The sequence below is a fragment of the Brienomyrus brachyistius genome, chromosome 6, assembly GCF_023856365.1.
Source record: "Brienomyrus brachyistius isolate T26 chromosome 6, BBRACH_0.4, whole genome shotgun sequence".
In the NCBI taxonomy this organism is placed as follows: domain Eukaryota; kingdom Metazoa; phylum Chordata; class Actinopteri; order Osteoglossiformes; family Mormyridae; genus Brienomyrus; species Brienomyrus brachyistius.
In genome coordinates this window covers 15559213-15575940 of record NC_064538.1, presented here as the reverse complement: position 1 = coordinate 15575940, position 16728 = coordinate 15559213, and the positions used below count along the sequence as shown (strand labels likewise).

Genomic DNA, 16728 nt, shown 5'->3' with positions numbered 1-16728 from the left:
AGCTGATGATACCTCCAGTATAGCAGGGCAGCAGGTGACTGGTAGAGAGGAAGCAAAGTATGTACAGCAATGTTTCCCAATCTGGTCTTTGGAGCAAAAGTGTGGCCTGTTTGACTGGGAGGGAGCAAAAAACTTGGACCGTCTGTGGGTCTCCGAGGACCCACCCGTCAGAGTGCCGAACATGGAGGAGAACACAGAAGTTGGCCAGTGAGGTTCTGGACTTAATAAGTATTTTGGGAGATAAATCTGTTCAAGCAAAACTGGAAGGCTCATATCGTTACCGAGCAGTTTTCGAATCAAAATAAAGTGACGTCTTTATGCAGCATTGCGTCCTCGTGCATTTTGTGCGCAAGCGGGCCAGTTCAGTATAGTGAACCGTTCACATTGAAATCTGATATTGCCCACATTAAAAAGAGTAATGTGAACATGCAAACAAAAAATTCAAACTGAACAGAAAATCAGAATTGAGCATTAAGGTCTGCAGTGTGAATGTAGACTAAGTATGGCTGCCGTGTTTTGAGTTGGTGCAGAGGGCAGGGCGGAGACAGTGAGATGGGGCGGGAATAGGGGTGGGTAGTGGGGGCTTGGGAGTGGGAGGGTTGTCTCCCCATTAGCCTTGTCTGAGAACCTGCCAGACAGCCAAGCTGCCACATGGTCCATACCCGCATGGACTTGCTTCTCTGTCACACTTTCTCTCTCACTCTCTGTTGCACACACACACACACACACACACACACACACACATTCATGTCACACTATACCAGGGCATCTTAGGCCTAGGTGCCACATGGCTAGCGCTGGCATGGATCAGTCCCTCTGTATGATCTTCCACCTACTTGGTTTTCTTCTTCTGGGACGGTGCATCACACTGGACAAACCAAAGCACTGGAGTAAGCAGCTCACAGTTTAAAAGGTAGGTCCATACCATGTGAACCCCTCCAGGAAGGTAAGGCATACGGCTACATTTGACTTCTTAGAGTGTCGCTCCGCTATACGTTTGTATCAAACACTTGTATCGACAAGTAATGCAGTTAGATTGAAGAAATCTTGGATTTATCTTAAATGCTGAATAAGTATTTTTTTGTTTTTATAGTTAAATTCAGTGGATGTGCTTTTTTTAACTGTAGACTGAGCTTTGAGTTTATTCTCCAAGGAGAGTCGCTTGTATTCAGGCTGTGTGCGGCTGAGTGTTTCTATGTCCTGCCTGCCAAACTGAGACGTCCAAACGGCGGATGAGTGTGGCAGCTGGGAGCCACAGTGCTGGTGTGTCCTAAGCACACCTTTCAGTGTCCTGCTCCTGTCCTTGGGGAGCTGCTCCCCTTCCTAAATACTTGTTGACTGATAGAGATATTGCATGGTAAAATGTGCAACAAAGCCACACATTTTTAATTTCCCTCTTGAATGAAAATATTAATATTTATGTATAACACCTGCAGCCATTTACTGCTGTTGACATCTCACATGAATCATAGGAAATACCAGCAGACACACAGACTGTGTGGAAATGAGATCAAGTCTCTCAAATACATCACCACTATCTTCCATATTTTGCTATACTGTCAAAAATGTTTCCTAAATCTATTATGCTAAGTGGGTTTATTGACACATCCTTAATTTGGTATTTTAATCTTTTCCCCTTGCCTTCACCTCCTTGTACATGAGGTGCATGTGAAAGGACGTCTGTTACAAATATCTTTGTTTTGGTCCTGGCCATCGTGCTTTCTGATAGGCTCTTGGCAACAATGGAATCCATGGCAACTTTAATTAGGAGGATTATTTGTGTGACAGTCATGTGGGGCATATGCTGCTTTTAGATGGCAGATCATGCGTACCTTTATACACTAATACGCGAGAGTCTGTCTGCCCAGCCTGTATCTGGGTCATATGTGCTGTCAAGCTGTGACTGACTCAGGAGCCATTAATGCACATAGCCATCAGGTGGGTCCCTTCTTTTGTGACAGGCCCACGCACCCTCATACCCCCCCCAGCTCGTCAGTGCAGGTGGTCTGGCCAGTCCACACGTTGTTCTGTTGCTGCTTTCAGAGGGTGTGTGCCATGTGTGGTGGAGCCTCCTTGAGCTCAGATACAGGCTGGTCGGTGACATAAGCTGGTGTGCTGGGAGAGTCTCGCAGACAGACGTGTGTGTACAGAGGTTCTTTTGAACTCTGCTTAGACATGTATATATATGTGCGCTGGGCGTCCCTGGCACAGCCACATAGGCACCATGCCCTTATGCGTGTCGAGAGAAGCCGCCCTATATATTCCCCTCATTGTACCGTCCTCCTCTTCTCTGGATCCAGCCTCCATGCTGACATTCAGTGGAACCCCTTTCAGCAGCAGCCACCCGTAGCTAAGCTGTTATGACAAACTATAGCGTCCTCTGACCCCCCCCTCCCCCCACCAGCCACCACTTCTTCCAGAACAGAATATGTGGCTGAGGTTTGGGTTTGATGGGTGCTGGGAGGGTAACAAAGAGTCTGCTATTGCCAAACCCCTGGGGAACGAAGACGCCATGTTCAGGAAGAAAGCACTGCCTTTCACCGGCATCTTTGGTGAAGTGGAGCAAGACACCTTGAAGGCTGCCTTAAGCAAGATTCCAGATGTACTTTCTTATGAGCTCCACATGCACTGATCAATATTAAGGTTTGCTGTAGGGTAAACAGACAGCCAATCCTCTTTTAGGGACACAATCTAAGACACAGATTTCCTCTAGCGGGGGGGGGGGGGGGTCAGGAGGTCTGCTTTTAGATGGTAGAGGATGGATAGTTATTTTATGGAGTTTGTTTCATGATTGATAATAAATTTTAAATTACAGTTTACAGTTTAAGAGAAGGTTTCTTGTTTGATCATCGCTATGTAATTGAATCTTCACTAGTTTTCCAGTGTGGGAGGACAGACAGGACAGACCCCTGGCCTTTCTCAGTGTGACTGATTTCCTCTGGTGTTCTGAGTCAGAACAAATTTTCTAGCACCATTTGAAATCGGTTGTGTTGAAGGGCATGACACCCTTTTGACAGGGGCGGATCTGACAGACTGACACACTGGTGTGGTGGCAAATTGGGTTTTAAAGCTAACATTTTATAGCCTCTCATGAGAAATTCCTCTGCAACATCATGTTATTTCAATGGTCCCTGCTTGTCATACATTACATTTTTTTCAAGCAAAAGAAGGTAAAATTGAGTGCAATCAGTCACTAAAATTGCTATTTTTATTTTTGAAAGCTCTCTGGCTGATATTGCATTTTCTTGTTTCCATGGTGCATTTCAAGGTATCTTGAACTGTGTTGTCTTTCCCTTCATTCATTTTGCATAAGTTTGGCATTAACAAGACTGGTATGAGCTCACAAAGAAAAGCCAATCATTAAATGTACCAGCAGAGATATTGAGGTTCACACAATCCCGTTGAGTCTATGCAAATATAGACGCAACCAGCCAGGACCCTAGAAGCTCTCCCCATTGGACAATTACCTTAGCGACTGGACTAGGAAACCAGCCCACCACCTCCAGAGTCTGACGCTGGTGCAAGCATGTCCCAGAAGGTGAGACCCACAGTGGATCAACACCTTCCGAAAAGACTTGGCTCGACCGCTGATATAACAAGAGGTAAGAGAGATGGAATTTACTGGGGGAGCTGATGTTTGTTCTGGCTTGGCGGAATGAAACTGCAAGAAATATTGGCTAAGAGGAAAAGCATCTTTAATTAAAATGTTGTCTCAATTGTGCTGTGATATTTATAGTTGTTGAAAGGTACGTTTACGTGGAGTTATTGCTGTGGTAGATGGTGATGCCCACTATTGCTGCGTTCAGGTTGAAACTGAAAGCACCAGCAAAGCAGAAATCAAGATCTCAAGAATTCTGATGCTGTAGGTTGGAGGCAGGAGATCAGGGAGTGGGCAGCTAAAGTGAGGATGAACAGGCAATGGAGGAAACCGAATCCTCATGTGCACCAGCGTAAGCCAGGGAGCCAACCGCCTCGGGAGTCTGGCAAGGAGCTGAACCTCCAGCAGCACCTGCACAGGTACGCCCCATTATGTCAACAGCCGGCAGCATGCAAAAAATAACAGCCTCGGACAATTCCGAAAGAACGCTCGTTTGCACAACTTCAGCTGCGTATCTTCAGCTTCGAGCTTAGAGAAAAACAGACCTGTCTTAGTCATTCCTGCCATGCCCACTATCAGTAAAATAAAAGTGCTCCTAGATTAAAGGTGTAATGACAGGGAGAAGGCTGTACCATGTTTACTGTTCTCGCTGAGGCAGGCGCTGGGTGTGTTTTCCTGTGTGTGTGCATTTGCCTGTTTAACCAGATGTTCCTCCGTGCAGACTTTTTGGCCGAGAGACAGCAGAGTATTTCCTTAGCCCTTCCCTTGTGGTTCTGCCCGTGTCTCCATGGCTCCGAGAATGGATGGATCAGATGGGAGGTATCCTGCTCTCTCCGCACGCAATGCATGCTTCTGCTCAGTCACGTAACCTGAACTGATTCCATTTACGATGGAAACAGTTGTAACAGATACTAAATAGAAATGTTTCCAAACTCATGAAACTCTTATCCCACTTAACTAATAGGGGCGAATGGGGTTAGTTGGAAAACAGGGTTTGTAGAAACATTGACGCTTTCAGGCAAAGTAAGAATAACAAATATATTTGAGGTCTGCCTTGCCTACTATTCTAGCACAGTGTGTTAGCATGCTAGGTTAACCTAGTGCTCCAGTAACTTATTCTGAAGAAATTTCCCCTGCCTCACAGCTTGAGCTAGTATCAGTCTCTCTCAAGATCAGGAAGGTCACGTGGCTTGTCTTCCAGACCAGCTGAGTGGAGAGCGACTGTGGAATACCCTGCGAGAAATCTCTGAGGCTTGGCTGACTGAAATGGAATCAGATTGTCCAAAGGTGAGATTGTTCAGCCTCAGTACAGCGTAACGTTGCACTTGGTCCTTCATGATGGACGTGGGCTCCTCTAGTTCATCACAGCTGATGATGCAATTGCTCTGTTGTTGCTGACTCAAAAGATGAAAAAACAAGAGGTTCAGAACCAGAGTTTACTGGGAATGTTTAAACTATCTCTGAGCCTTTTAATATCCACAGTAAAGCTTTGAAAATAATGATTGAAGCTCATGTGCATTGATCTGATTTTGATATGCAAATTCCTCAGAAGCTGCATACAAAAATTGATTGTATACATTCCTTGGCAAAAAAAAACAGACAAAACACAACATTGCCTGGTCAGAATCCAGATTTGGACCCTCTAGAGAATATTTTGTCTCACATTAAGCACAATCTAACAGAAAATATTTTAAAATGTTTTTAGTCATTAATATTGTGTGGAATGATATTGATTCTTCTTGCTGTAAAAAGCTGTCCACAAGTTTAGCCACAAGATTAAAACTACATATCCTCCAGGTGTCACTCCAGTTTGCAAACAGTACAGCTAGTCCCCCAAGGCGTGGAGAAGGGCACCTGTCTCGCTTGTCCTTGGTCAGGCTCATGTTTTACTCTGCCCAGCTGCACCAAGCTCAGACTGCCCTGCTACTTTCCAAAACCACCCTGTCCCAACTGAATGACTCCTGGGCAGGGGAGGGTCCACATAAGTATCTCCCTTAGGTCAGAATAAAAATAAGGTAGGTCTGCTATGGACCAGCAATAAATAAGCATAGTGAATGGAGAGAGATAAATGTCTTTAAAGGTGTAAAAATAAAAAAAAATATTTATGTTTCTATTTATCATAAATTGTTCTGTTGAAGTAGCTAACCTTGCACATGTTGTGTTAAACTTTGTATTCTATGTTACTCCAGAGGTTCTTCAGTCCAATCACGCTATATTAAACTTAATGGCAAATACAATCCACAAGAGGGCAGGAGATGCCCACAAACAAATCTGACGCCGAACGATTTGCTTTCATTATTTACGCTATATGGACAAAAGTACTGGGACACGCCTCTTAATCACTGAATTCAGGTGGTTCATTCAGATCCATTGCCACAGGTATATAAAATCAAGTATGTAGCCATGCAGTCAGGTTTACAATCATTTGTGAAAGAATGGGTTGTTCTGAAGAGCTCAGTCAATTCAAGCATGGTACCATCACAGGATGCCATCTTTGCAATAGGTCCATTCGTGAAATTTCTTCCTTGCCAGATATTCCATGGTCGACTGGTAGTAGTATTATTGCAAAGTGCAAGCATTTAGGAACAACAGAAACTTTGTAAAGTAACAGAGCGGGATCACCAAGCGCTGAAGTACATAGTGCATGAAAGTTGCCAATGTTCTGTTGACTCAATAACTGCAGAGTTCCACAATTCCTCTGGCATTAACCCCAGCACAAAACTTGTCCTGGGAGCTTCAAGGAATGGGCTTCCATGGCTGAGCAGCTGCACAATGCCAAGCTTCGGGTGGAGTGGTGTAAATCACGCCACCACTGCACTGTGGATGGTGCAGTGGAAACGTGTTCTGTGGAGTGATGAATCATGCTTCTCTGTCTGCCAGTCTGATAGACAAAGTCTGAGATTGGCAGATGCCAAGAGAATGCTTCTTGTCTGATTGCATTGGGTCAATTGTAAAATGTGGAGTGTGTGTGTGTGTGTGTGTTTGTTGGGGGATAATGGCATGGGGTTCATTTTCAGGGGTTGGGCTATGCCCCTTAGTTCCATTGAAGGGAACTCTTAATGTTTCAGCATACCAAGACATTTTGGACAAATCTAGGCTTCCAACTTTGTGGGAACAGTTTGGGGGAGGCCCTTTTCTGTTCCAGCATGACTGTGCCCCAGTACACAAAGCAAGGTACATAAAGACACGGTTGGGTGAGTTTGATGTGAAAGAACTTGACTGGCCTGCACTAACCTCTGACCTCAACCCCATCAAACACCTTTGAACAGAGATTGTGAGCCCGGCCTTCATATTCGACTTCAGTGCCGGACCCCACGATTGCTCTTCTGGATTAATCTGCAAAAGTTTCCGTAGACAAATCTTGTGGAAATCCTTCCCAGAAGAGTGGCAGCTGTTATAGCTGCAAAGGGGGGACCAACTCCATACAAATGCCTATGGCTTTAAAATGTGATGTCATAAAATTTCCTGTAGGTGTAATGGGCAGGTGTCCCAATACTTTTGTATATTTATGTATAGTATATTTAATGTGCAAGTTTGTACATGCTAATTTTTTTCTGTTCATAAATGTATTAAAGTAATGAATAAGGTAATAAAAAATGAATAAATCTGCATGCTTAATAGAGCAATTCCTTTTTTCCGGACCTTGTAAGCATACAGTAATTTACACTGCAACTAAAAAAAAAAAAATTTGTATTGAGAAAATGTTTTGCCTTAAATTCTAATGAAGGAATGCAATAAAAATTATGAAGATAAGGTTCAAATTGCGATGGGTAGCATTCTGTTTTATTACAGTTAGAATATAGGTTCAGCTGAAACGTTTCAGCACTAGGCCTTCATCATCAGTGACCACTCCATGTTCAATTTTTTGACTAATAAAGAATATGAGTACTCTAAACTGTATATTCTGTACATTTAAATTGTAATCCTTGACAAGTGATGTTTTCTGCCTCAAGAAAAATGCATCCCAGTGTCATGCAACTACTGGGAAATTTTACATCAAATTGATTTTACAACAAATTGATCTGTTGGCAAATTAATGGACAACTGCATAAATGTTTTATTCACAATGAAACATACTAAGAAATGTGAGTATTACTTTAATATGCTGATTCAACTATGGGAAGGCTACTTAACCAAACAGCATTAATAAATAAATGGACACCCATTTGCTATTGAGTGATACATGTACCAATCCTTCAATTTGTATAGTAATTTAACCCAAATACCAAGGCAAACATAAATTACTATGCACAGGCTTTATAGGGCAAATAAATAACATGACAGAACATAATATTACACTTTTGTTATAAAACCTTAAAGGTGGCAGAAAATGAAAATTTGACTTTATCTCAGCGTAGCTGAACACGGAGAGTTCGGTGCATGGAAATGACGCGCTGTGAAGAACAAAATAGAGGACAACAGCGAAAATGACAGACTATATGCGCGCCGTTTGAGACTGTGGCCGGGATGTTGGCACTTTTTATACCCTTCCCAAGGAACCAAACTGCCAGCAGGCATGCTTGATGGTCACCTTTAACAGGTAAGTCAGGGGTACATTTAACAAAACCACCCATAAGCAACTTATTTGGAACTGTTAAGTCAAGGGTGTTGTTTGAGATTTTGGGCCCCATGAATGCATATCGTAATGGGCTCCTAACCAAGACCAATTGCATTATAGTTCAATTATTTTATTTTATTTTTTGGAAAACGCACCGTAGTTTAGCAGGGCAGCAGTAAATACCATTACAAAGTCTGTGATACTGACATTGACAAGGGGCTTCTGTACCTCTGTATGACCTACTTCTAGTTAGATAAATAAATATTGAATCCATACTGCAGTAAAAAAATTAAAAATGAAAGCAGGACTCCAAATTCATCACAAAAAAACACATTTAAAAGCTGCTCAACTTACTGTTTGTAGTTCTTGATAATACTCTCATGACTAAGCTAGCATTGTAAATTCATTTGAGTGAGATATAAAATAATTTTATTTCTTTTTACAATATTGAAAACAAAGTTATAATTGTGCTAATGTTGTGCCTTGGCTGTAGTGGAAATATTACGGTTACGTTGGGCAAATTGTTCCAGAAAACATAAATTATATGGTTGTACAGTAAATGGGCCTGTACAATCACTTTTGGTCAGTATTTAAAGTTACCTTCCACATAGACACCACACAACAATTTGAGAAGAAAAATGCATTCGATGGCATCTTTAATAATGAAAAAATATTGTTATTCATTTACATCCTTAAAACATCAGTAAAAAATTCACTCTATTTAGAACTTTGCAGAACAGACAAAGTGAGCAGTTGCACTTTCCCTATCAACATTCGCAGGAGTGGGTTTGTCGTCTCTGGGGCCCTACTTAAAAGTTCATTTCGGGGCCCAGCTTTCCTCTAGTGTAGTGACTGTCCAACAGGGTTGAAAAACGTTGCCGCTGAAGATCCTCTTCCAGTCTTGGTAACACAAACATGAAATATCAACATCTTTCAGTAAGGTCTTTTAAAACAGTATTTAAAGGACTTAAAACCCGAATCACATTGATTGAAGTCCCCAAAAGCGGCTATTTATGTTATATGCAAAGATTTGCCACAATTTAGGAGTCTCGTAATTACCTACTAGTTATTCCTATTCCAAGCGGTTTTACGTTAAAATAATTATTGATTAAAATTGCAAGAGAATCTATTTGAAATCCGTCGGTCTGTTTGTAAGAAGAATAACGGAGCGCGGGTTTTGATTCGAGTCCAAAGCGGTAAAATGCGTACCTGTGGGGTATTTTTATGGCGCTGGGCGGGCATGCGCTTCGGGCTCCACCTCCCTTTAAAATGCTTCGGAATTGATTAGTCATTACTGACACAGTCCGAGCAGGTGGACCTGTAAGCAACTGGGACGTTGGCCACATCGAGCAGCTTATAGGTGAGATAACCAACTTTCGCTACATTTTTTTAAGACAACATTTTCACAGGTAAAAATAAAAAACCTGAAACGGATCCACGGGGGAGCTTTAATGCCCAGACGTCAATATCGGCTATTGTGTACAGCAGTCCAGCGGCTCCGAGCTTTATTATACCTCAATAGGTAGTTTTCATTTTGGCCATTAATTACTGTAGTGTAACACTTCTTATGTTTACTGTAAATATGAGGTGTTGAAATTAAGCATAGACCAGTGGCTTTAATTCGTTTTACATTTTAGCATTAAAACTTAAAAATTCGATTATCTCTGCGATATAGTCGTCAGGATACTGGATATGCCGAAGAATAGTAAAGCTTACTTATGTTTCGTAATGGAGAAGTTTTCAGTATGTGGTGCTCTGGATGCGGGTTTTGGTCTGTGCAAGGTGGTGTCTGCAGGGTATTTGCAATGAAAGCACGGTAAATCGTAATGCATGCTGTACCAATGAGAATTATGCAGGACACCAGCGAGAAGTGTTTTGTAGTTTGGCCAGCGACCACGCATCAGTGTTCAAACAACGGATATAACAAACATAAAAGTACCTTTATGTGTCTGAAGTTGCTTGCAGTTTTATTTTTCTTTAGTGTGAACAGAATGGAGGGCGTGTTTTTTTCTTGGATTCTTGTTTCAGAGAATCATAAATGTTGATCTATATTTAAAACTGTATTAATTATTCTGCCTGCTAAAGAAGTGCAAAAATGCTGGAATGTGTATGACAAAATTAATACTTTTCTTGCTTCATCTATTAATGTGTGCAGAGTGTCAGGATCTGACCTTGATCTCACTTCCTTTGAAGACAAATTAATGATAATGGTTAGGAAACACATAATTTCATCAGCCATGTTCCTAATAACGAGATAATTTTATGAAAGCTGGCAAAATACTCTGTGCTCAGTGTATTTTCTGTCTTTTCTGTATTTTCTTAGCTTTAATGTATAGATCTTTCAGGAGATGTATTTTCTCTCGGATGTAAAATCTCTCTGTGCGTTACTCTGTTTTACTATGTCCTCACTGCACTCTATGCTTCTTCAAACTTTCGGATTATATTGAAACTTTAAGCATCCTGAAAAGTTTCTATTTTGTTGAACATAAAAAATGTACAAACGAGAGGTGGCCATTCGGCCCATCAAGCCTGTTTGGGGAGAACTTAATTAATAGCTCAGAGTTGTTAAAATCTTATCTAGCTCTGATTTAAAGGAACCCAGGGTTTTAGCTCGCGCTACATGAACAGGAAGACTATTCCATACTCTAACTACATAAAGAAAAAAGAAGTGCTTCCTCAAATTCATTTTAAAATGTTCTCCTGCTAATTTCTACCTATGGCCACGAGTTCTAGTATTCAAACTAATATTGAAATAGCCATTTGGCTGTACAGCATCCAGTGTGTTGACTAGTATCTGCTTGGGTGATACTAATGGAATGAATTAATAGTAAGGAAAGGTTATTATGAGGAAAGTGCATGAAAATAATGTCTGTTGTAGCAGTTGGGGGTGTTTGCCCTGGGCGAGGGGGTTGCATTGTCTGTACTGCCCCCCCAATGCCCCCGTCTCCATACACACTGACACTTGATCATAACTTTGATCTTCATCTGGAAATTACTATGAAAACATGGGACCCCTCTACTCTACCCACAGCACTCTTGGCCTGAGTAGAATCTATATGCTATCTTTAGAAAAAAATTTACTTGTGTCACTCAGACTCATTCACCGTGTGCCATGTTATTTCAGTAGAGTACAAAAACAGCCTTGTTCAAACCTATCAGTACATCTTCCAGTGTTACTGACTCTGCCATTTCTGCAGGATATTTACTGTAGGCTAACATCAGGGTCCATTGTGGTCCTGTGCTACGCTCTGTACCAGAGTTCCTGAATTTTTAACCATCCCACTGCCCTTCAGCATTCTTTTCTGTATAATGTTTATTTTTTATATCATACTTGATATACTTGCTTTATTTACTTACATACATACTTTTTACAGATATATTACAGTAAAGATCGTGGAGGAAAAAGCAGGTGGAATGCGGTAGGTGATGGTGACGCTTGATCCAGAGGTGTCACTGAGGTCTCAGTGTGGTACAGAACCTCTCTGCTTTAAGTACTGGTCTCGTATTTTGTCCTGCTCATAATAGCTGTTTTTAAGCAAATCAGTTATTGCCTGTAATTCCATCTGATAAGTGGTGTGTGTATGTATATGTGTGTGTATGTGTGTGTGTGTATGTATATGTGTGTGTATGTATGTGTGTGTGTATATATATATATATATATATATATATATATATATATATATATATATAAAGACTTCATGTATATTCACATATTATATATATATATATATATATATATATATATATATATAGATAGATAGATAGATAGATAGATAATATGTGAATATACATGAAGTCTTATCATTTACAGATGACTTTAAATGAATTATGATTATACTGTGAAGTAGTTGGGTGACGTGGTGGCCTCACAACTTAAGAGTTGTGGGTTTGACTCCTATTTTCTTCATCTTCACGTTTCAGAGTACTGGGTTACTAGCTTGTCAGAGGTGTTAGTGAGAGGAGTTAAGTTTCCAGAAAGTCTCAGCGAGGATTTGAGGCATTCTCACAGTTGGAGATGTAGGACCCGCTCCATCCGGTGCTCCGGCTATGGAAGTCTCGTCCCGGGGTCCATCCACGGAGGCCATGGCCTTGCCAAAGAATGGAGGCGTGCATTCCGCCTGCCTAGAGACCATTTCTCCTTTCACACAAGGCTTTCAGCATGACAGGCCCATTTGAATAAGAATTACCAACCATTCACCCTAGTGCCTCCTTTTTTTTTGGGGGGGGGGAGACTGTTTCAGCCACGTGATTGGCTGACATTATTCCATTTGTTGTTATGCTGCCGTGGTCACTTCTGCTGACACGGATTTTGGAGTTTTTTTTTGGGTTCACACTCGTGCGAGCACATTTATGGGTGCACACGTGGACGCCTGCACTCGCCGATTAGAGGGATGCAGGAAGGTCTCGCATGAGAAGTCTGGTCGCAGTAAAACAAGGAGATTTCTTTGGCAGTGTGAGTACTCAAGCAGTTTCTGTCTTGTTAAAAACTTGCCTCCAGGTTACACTGCACAGTCATTGTTTTGTTGTGTCTTAGTAAATCTTCACCATCCATCTCCTTGGTGTTGTTTGCCTGTTTTTTTTTTGTGCGTCGTGGCAGCACGCTGTAATTTTTCAGTTAATTTATGCATGCAGAAAGCCACCCTGTTGCATGGGGGAATTGCATTGACATCTGTTTACCTCATCGTGTCCCGTTGGAATGACATTTGTCAATTGACCTCTCTGTGTACGTGCATGTTGAGAGTGGAGTTCCTATGTAGCTTACTGTTTTCATACAAACTTTCAAAGCAAATTTTCCATGTAGATTTCCCTCCATCTGCTCAATTAATTGTCTTTTTCCTCGTTAAAATGTTTTGCAAGACACATTGAGCCTTACTGGGCCATGGAGCATGTTTTGCAGGAAATGCATTTAGTCTGCCCTACAAAAGGATTAGAAAATGTTCTCTGTTTATGTCTGCTTATCCGATTGGGTGTCATTGTATCATATTTCTGCTGTGCAGAACTACTAAACTAATGTTTATATGGTATCTAATTTAATTGTACTAGCTATCTCCCAGTACCGGACAAGTGCTTGAATTAATTTAATATCAGTATTATAGCTGTTCCTGTTACAACATATGTGATGCTTTCAGAGATTGTTAAAATGGTGAAGTCTTGAAAAGGTAAAAAGGGATTAACACTGTAATACTGTAATGTTCCCAGCAATGCAATGTTTCCCCTACCATTATATTGGGGGGGCGCCCGCCAATAGTGCCAGATCACAACAGAAGTCATTTAAGGTTACCTTTCCTATAGAACAGGTCTATACACTGTCCTTTTATTAAGCAAACTAAATAGCCTTATGTTATTTATCATATTTACACAACAGCTTGTCATTTTTGAATCTACATGGTTGCCCGTTTACAATTCTCCTCTGCTCTCTGTATCGCGCATGGCGGAGTTCCTCCCCGATGCGCACGCACAGACACGCGCGCGCACACACAGGTGAGCACACTCCCACCAGCGGACAGAGAGCGCGCGTCGGAAAATATGTCGCGTCAACCACCTGAAAAGCAGACAAAAATATCTGTCATAAAAAGAAATGTTTTGATGTTTAGTTCAATAGTTATATTGACTGCTGTCATTAAAAAAAAAACACATGAACACCATGAATCATGTCTGTCAGCCCCCTGCCAAAGCTGTAAACCTAGGGGAAACACTGTGATGTGTAATAAGGGTGAGCTGCCCTTTGAGACTCTAGTTGTGTTTGCAGAGATTATGTACACAGAAACCATTACTGCAGCTTCTGGTCGCAGAAACAATGATTTTCAGCTGTCTCCTGGCAAAGTGTTAGTAGCCAATTAGTGATTAGTTAAGCTACTTTTATACGTTCTCTTTTTATCGGTGGGCTGAGTTTCGATGTGTGGTCAATGGTGCAACTGAGAGTTACATGAACACAAGGCTAGCTTTTGATTAACCCATAATCACTGCACGTACATTGTGTGTTTAGAAACACGCCTCATTTCTGTAATCAGAGACATGCATTCATACTTTGTATGCAAGGTTATGACTCTGCAGTCCACAGTCAATGTATGGTGGAGAAACTCATCTACTCTTCCCTTTGAAGATCTGATTGTGCAGATATAGCTGCTGTAGGAAGAGAGTTTTCAGCTGACTTCCATTGACTGTATGTTCCTCTGTGTTGTAGTTTGCCAGATGGGGACATGCTGTGTGAGGTCACTCCATTTCATGGCTGGCTGTTTCAGTTTGGTCTTCTTAGGTAAGTGATGTTTTTCCCTACCCACCTTGTATGGTAAGTGTTTATGAAGTAAAGTTTCGCAGTGCAATCACATTAGCTATCAGCTGCAAATATCAATGTCACGATTGCATTTCAGTTACCATTTAGAAAGACCCCAGTCTGCTTGTTTTGTTTTCTGTTTCTTAAATTTTATTTGTTTTTATGTCAGTTAATTAGTATAAAGAATTTGCAATGGATGGTTAGACCATTTGCAAAATTCTGGACTGTTGTGTGGCATTGGTTCCTATGTATAGGAACATGGCTCCAATGTTCTCATGGTGCTCACACGTCTAACCCACTGCTAGTTTTTATACCTACTTCCATTCAAAAGGAACAAACTAAGGGACACTTCTTGAAATTAATACATGCCCCTTTGAGATGCTGTCAGTTGAGAAAGTATAAAAATGTAAAGAATTGGAACATCTGAAAAATGACTGACTTCAAAGATATTTTTCCCCTTAGTTATTTGGTGTCATGGCTGAAAACTCCAGAAAGGTATTAGATAACCATAGTGACCAGGGATATCCTGCACCATCCCATCATGGTTCCCACCCTCCCAGTCACAGTCACCTTCTGAGGCTATTGTTATTTCACTCACACTTGGGTGGCATTGTAGACAGGAGAGGATTAATGCTTCTGAAGTCTCCTCTTCTGGAAATAAGCACTCACATCTTACTTTGGCAAGGCCCCACCTGAGAGAGAAGATGATTCAAATTATCACAACCGCATACGGATTGTCACATTTGTTCATCATTAATCAACCATATTAACCTGTATATATTCTGTGAATCCTCACACTTAATAAACGTGTCGAACTTTAAACTGGAAAAAGTACCAACTTATTTCTTTCCTTATTTATCCACAACATTTCCTCTTTCAAAAAATGTTGTGGCTTTTCAGCTGTCCCTTTCTTCACCACCACTTCAGTGCTTATAAGTCACTTCCATGATTTACCGAAACCGCAGTATGCGCGGTGCTCCGCTAACTGAATTTAATAAACGCAAGGATTAATATACATGCAGATTACCAGCTTTTGGGCGTCACAATATGCCTCTTCTTAATATTTTAATCGTACTACTAATCTACATACCGAATGTTTTCACCCGTCATCTAAAGCCCTGTTGGTTATTGCCCATGCCCCATGTAATCGCAATTATATTGCAATGTGACATTGTGCAACCCTACTCTCAGGAGATGATTTCTTTCTTTGCTGATTTCTTCTCTTATTGTAACGCGATGCTGTCTCTGTGGTGACTCCTTTGATAACCCGCTGATCTCATAAGAACATAAGAAATTTACAAACGAGAGGAGACCATTCGGCCCTTAAAGCTTGTTTGGGGAGAGCTTAACTAATAGATCTGATTTAAAGGAACCCAAGGTTTTAGCTTGCACTGCACTAACAGGAATACCATTCCATACTCTAACTACATGCTGTGTAAAGAAGTGCTTTCTCAAATTCATTTTAAAATGTTCTCCTGCTAATTTCCACCTATGGCCACAAGTTCTAGTATTTAAATTAATATTGAAGTAACCATTTGGCTGAACAGCATTCAGTGTGTTGACAAGTATCTGCTTCAGTATCATCCAGACCTGTTAGACTCTTATACACCTGGATCATGTCCCCCTTTAGTCTCCTTTGATCGAGGCTGAACAGATTCAGCTCAGCTAACCTCTCCTCATAAGACATTCCTCTAAGACCAACGTAGCCCTACGTTGCACCTTTTCTAAGGCAGCAATGTCCCTTTTAAGGTACGGTGACCATAAAAACTCAAAAATCAGCTACCTTTATTTCAGTGGAACCCATAAAATATCTGTACTTTACATTTCTGCTTCCTGCATGGCTTATCTTACCTTTATCTATATTATCAGGCCAGTCGCTAATTAAATCAAGATCCCATTGTAGCTCTGTGCTGTTAGTTCAGTATCTGCTACACCACCCACCTTGGTCTGCAAATTTAACCAGTTTATTGTATGTATTGGTGACAATATCATTAATGTAAATTAGGAACAATAGTGGTCCTAAAATTAAACCCTGTGGTACCCCAAATAGATTAGTTAAACAGGATCTGCCTCTCCTAAATGCATGTTGAGGTAGCTCACAGTGCCTAACCCTGACCTGGATGTCCATAATCTTTCTCATCTGCATATGTAATTTTTTTTTTTTTAGCATACTATTTTTTTAGGATCACAAAGCTGTTTCCTGAGGTGATGGTTGTGATTAAAACTTATTTTTGAAACACATTATATTGTAATTATTATTGCAGAAATAATGACCCCATTCCTCATGACTTGCAGGTT

The 16728-nt window shown here is 41.1% G+C and overlaps 2 protein-coding genes across 6 annotated transcripts in view; both read left to right on the top strand.

The window, feature by feature from the left end:
- The first annotated feature begins 644 nt into the window (after positions 1-644).
- On the top strand, positions 645-7207 carry si:rp71-17i16.6 (uncharacterized protein LOC100148415 homolog). Of its 4 annotated transcripts, none has more exons than XR_007398574.1 (5): positions 645-3602; positions 3807-4017; positions 4320-4417; positions 4800-4885; positions 5396-7207. XR_007398574.1 is itself a non-coding variant. In XM_049017614.1 (5 exons), the coding sequence occupies exons 1-5, from the start codon at positions 3527-3529 to the stop codon at positions 6874-6876; spliced, it is 420 nt and encodes a 139-aa protein (XP_048873571.1). In that variant the 5' UTR covers positions 645-3526; the 3' UTR covers positions 6877-7207. The 4 variants fall into 4 exon arrangements, 2 of the variants coding, with proteins under 2 accessions (XP_048873571.1, XP_048873570.1); XM_049017614.1 differs by having other exon boundaries at positions 3867-4017; positions 6868-7207; XM_049017613.1 differs by having other exon boundaries at positions 3867-4017.
- A 2240-nt stretch (positions 7208-9447) lies between these two features.
- Positions 9448-16728, top strand: part of lamb2l (laminin, beta 2-like) — a 41849-nt gene continuing 34568 nt past the window's right edge. The window contains exons 1-2 of one of the 2 annotated variants that reach the window (XM_049016375.1): positions 9448-9516; positions 14341-14412. In XM_049016375.1, coding sequence (XP_048872332.1) covers positions 14349-14412 — 64 coding nt within the window. In that variant the 5' untranslated portion in view covers positions 9448-9516; positions 14341-14348. Of the gene's footprint in view, positions 9517-12484; positions 12610-14340; positions 14413-16728 lie in introns of those variants that run through there. The other variant, XM_049016373.1, reaches the window with a different exon arrangement.

Bases quoted from the DNA above. Each gene is read 5' to 3' on its own strand.
- si:rp71-17i16.6 (XM_049017613.1), top strand. From the start codon at position 3,527: ATGTCCCAGAAGGTGAGACCCACAGTGGATCAACACCTTCCGAAAAGA. The intron at 3,603-3,866 runs GTAAGAGAGATG...CTGATGCTGTAG, and splicing joins GACCGCTGATATAACAAGAG to GTTGGAGGCAGGAGATCAGG. The intron at 4,018-4,319 runs GTACGCCCCATT...TCCTCCGTGCAG, and splicing joins CTCCAGCAGCACCTGCACAG to ACTTTTTGGCCGAGAGACAG.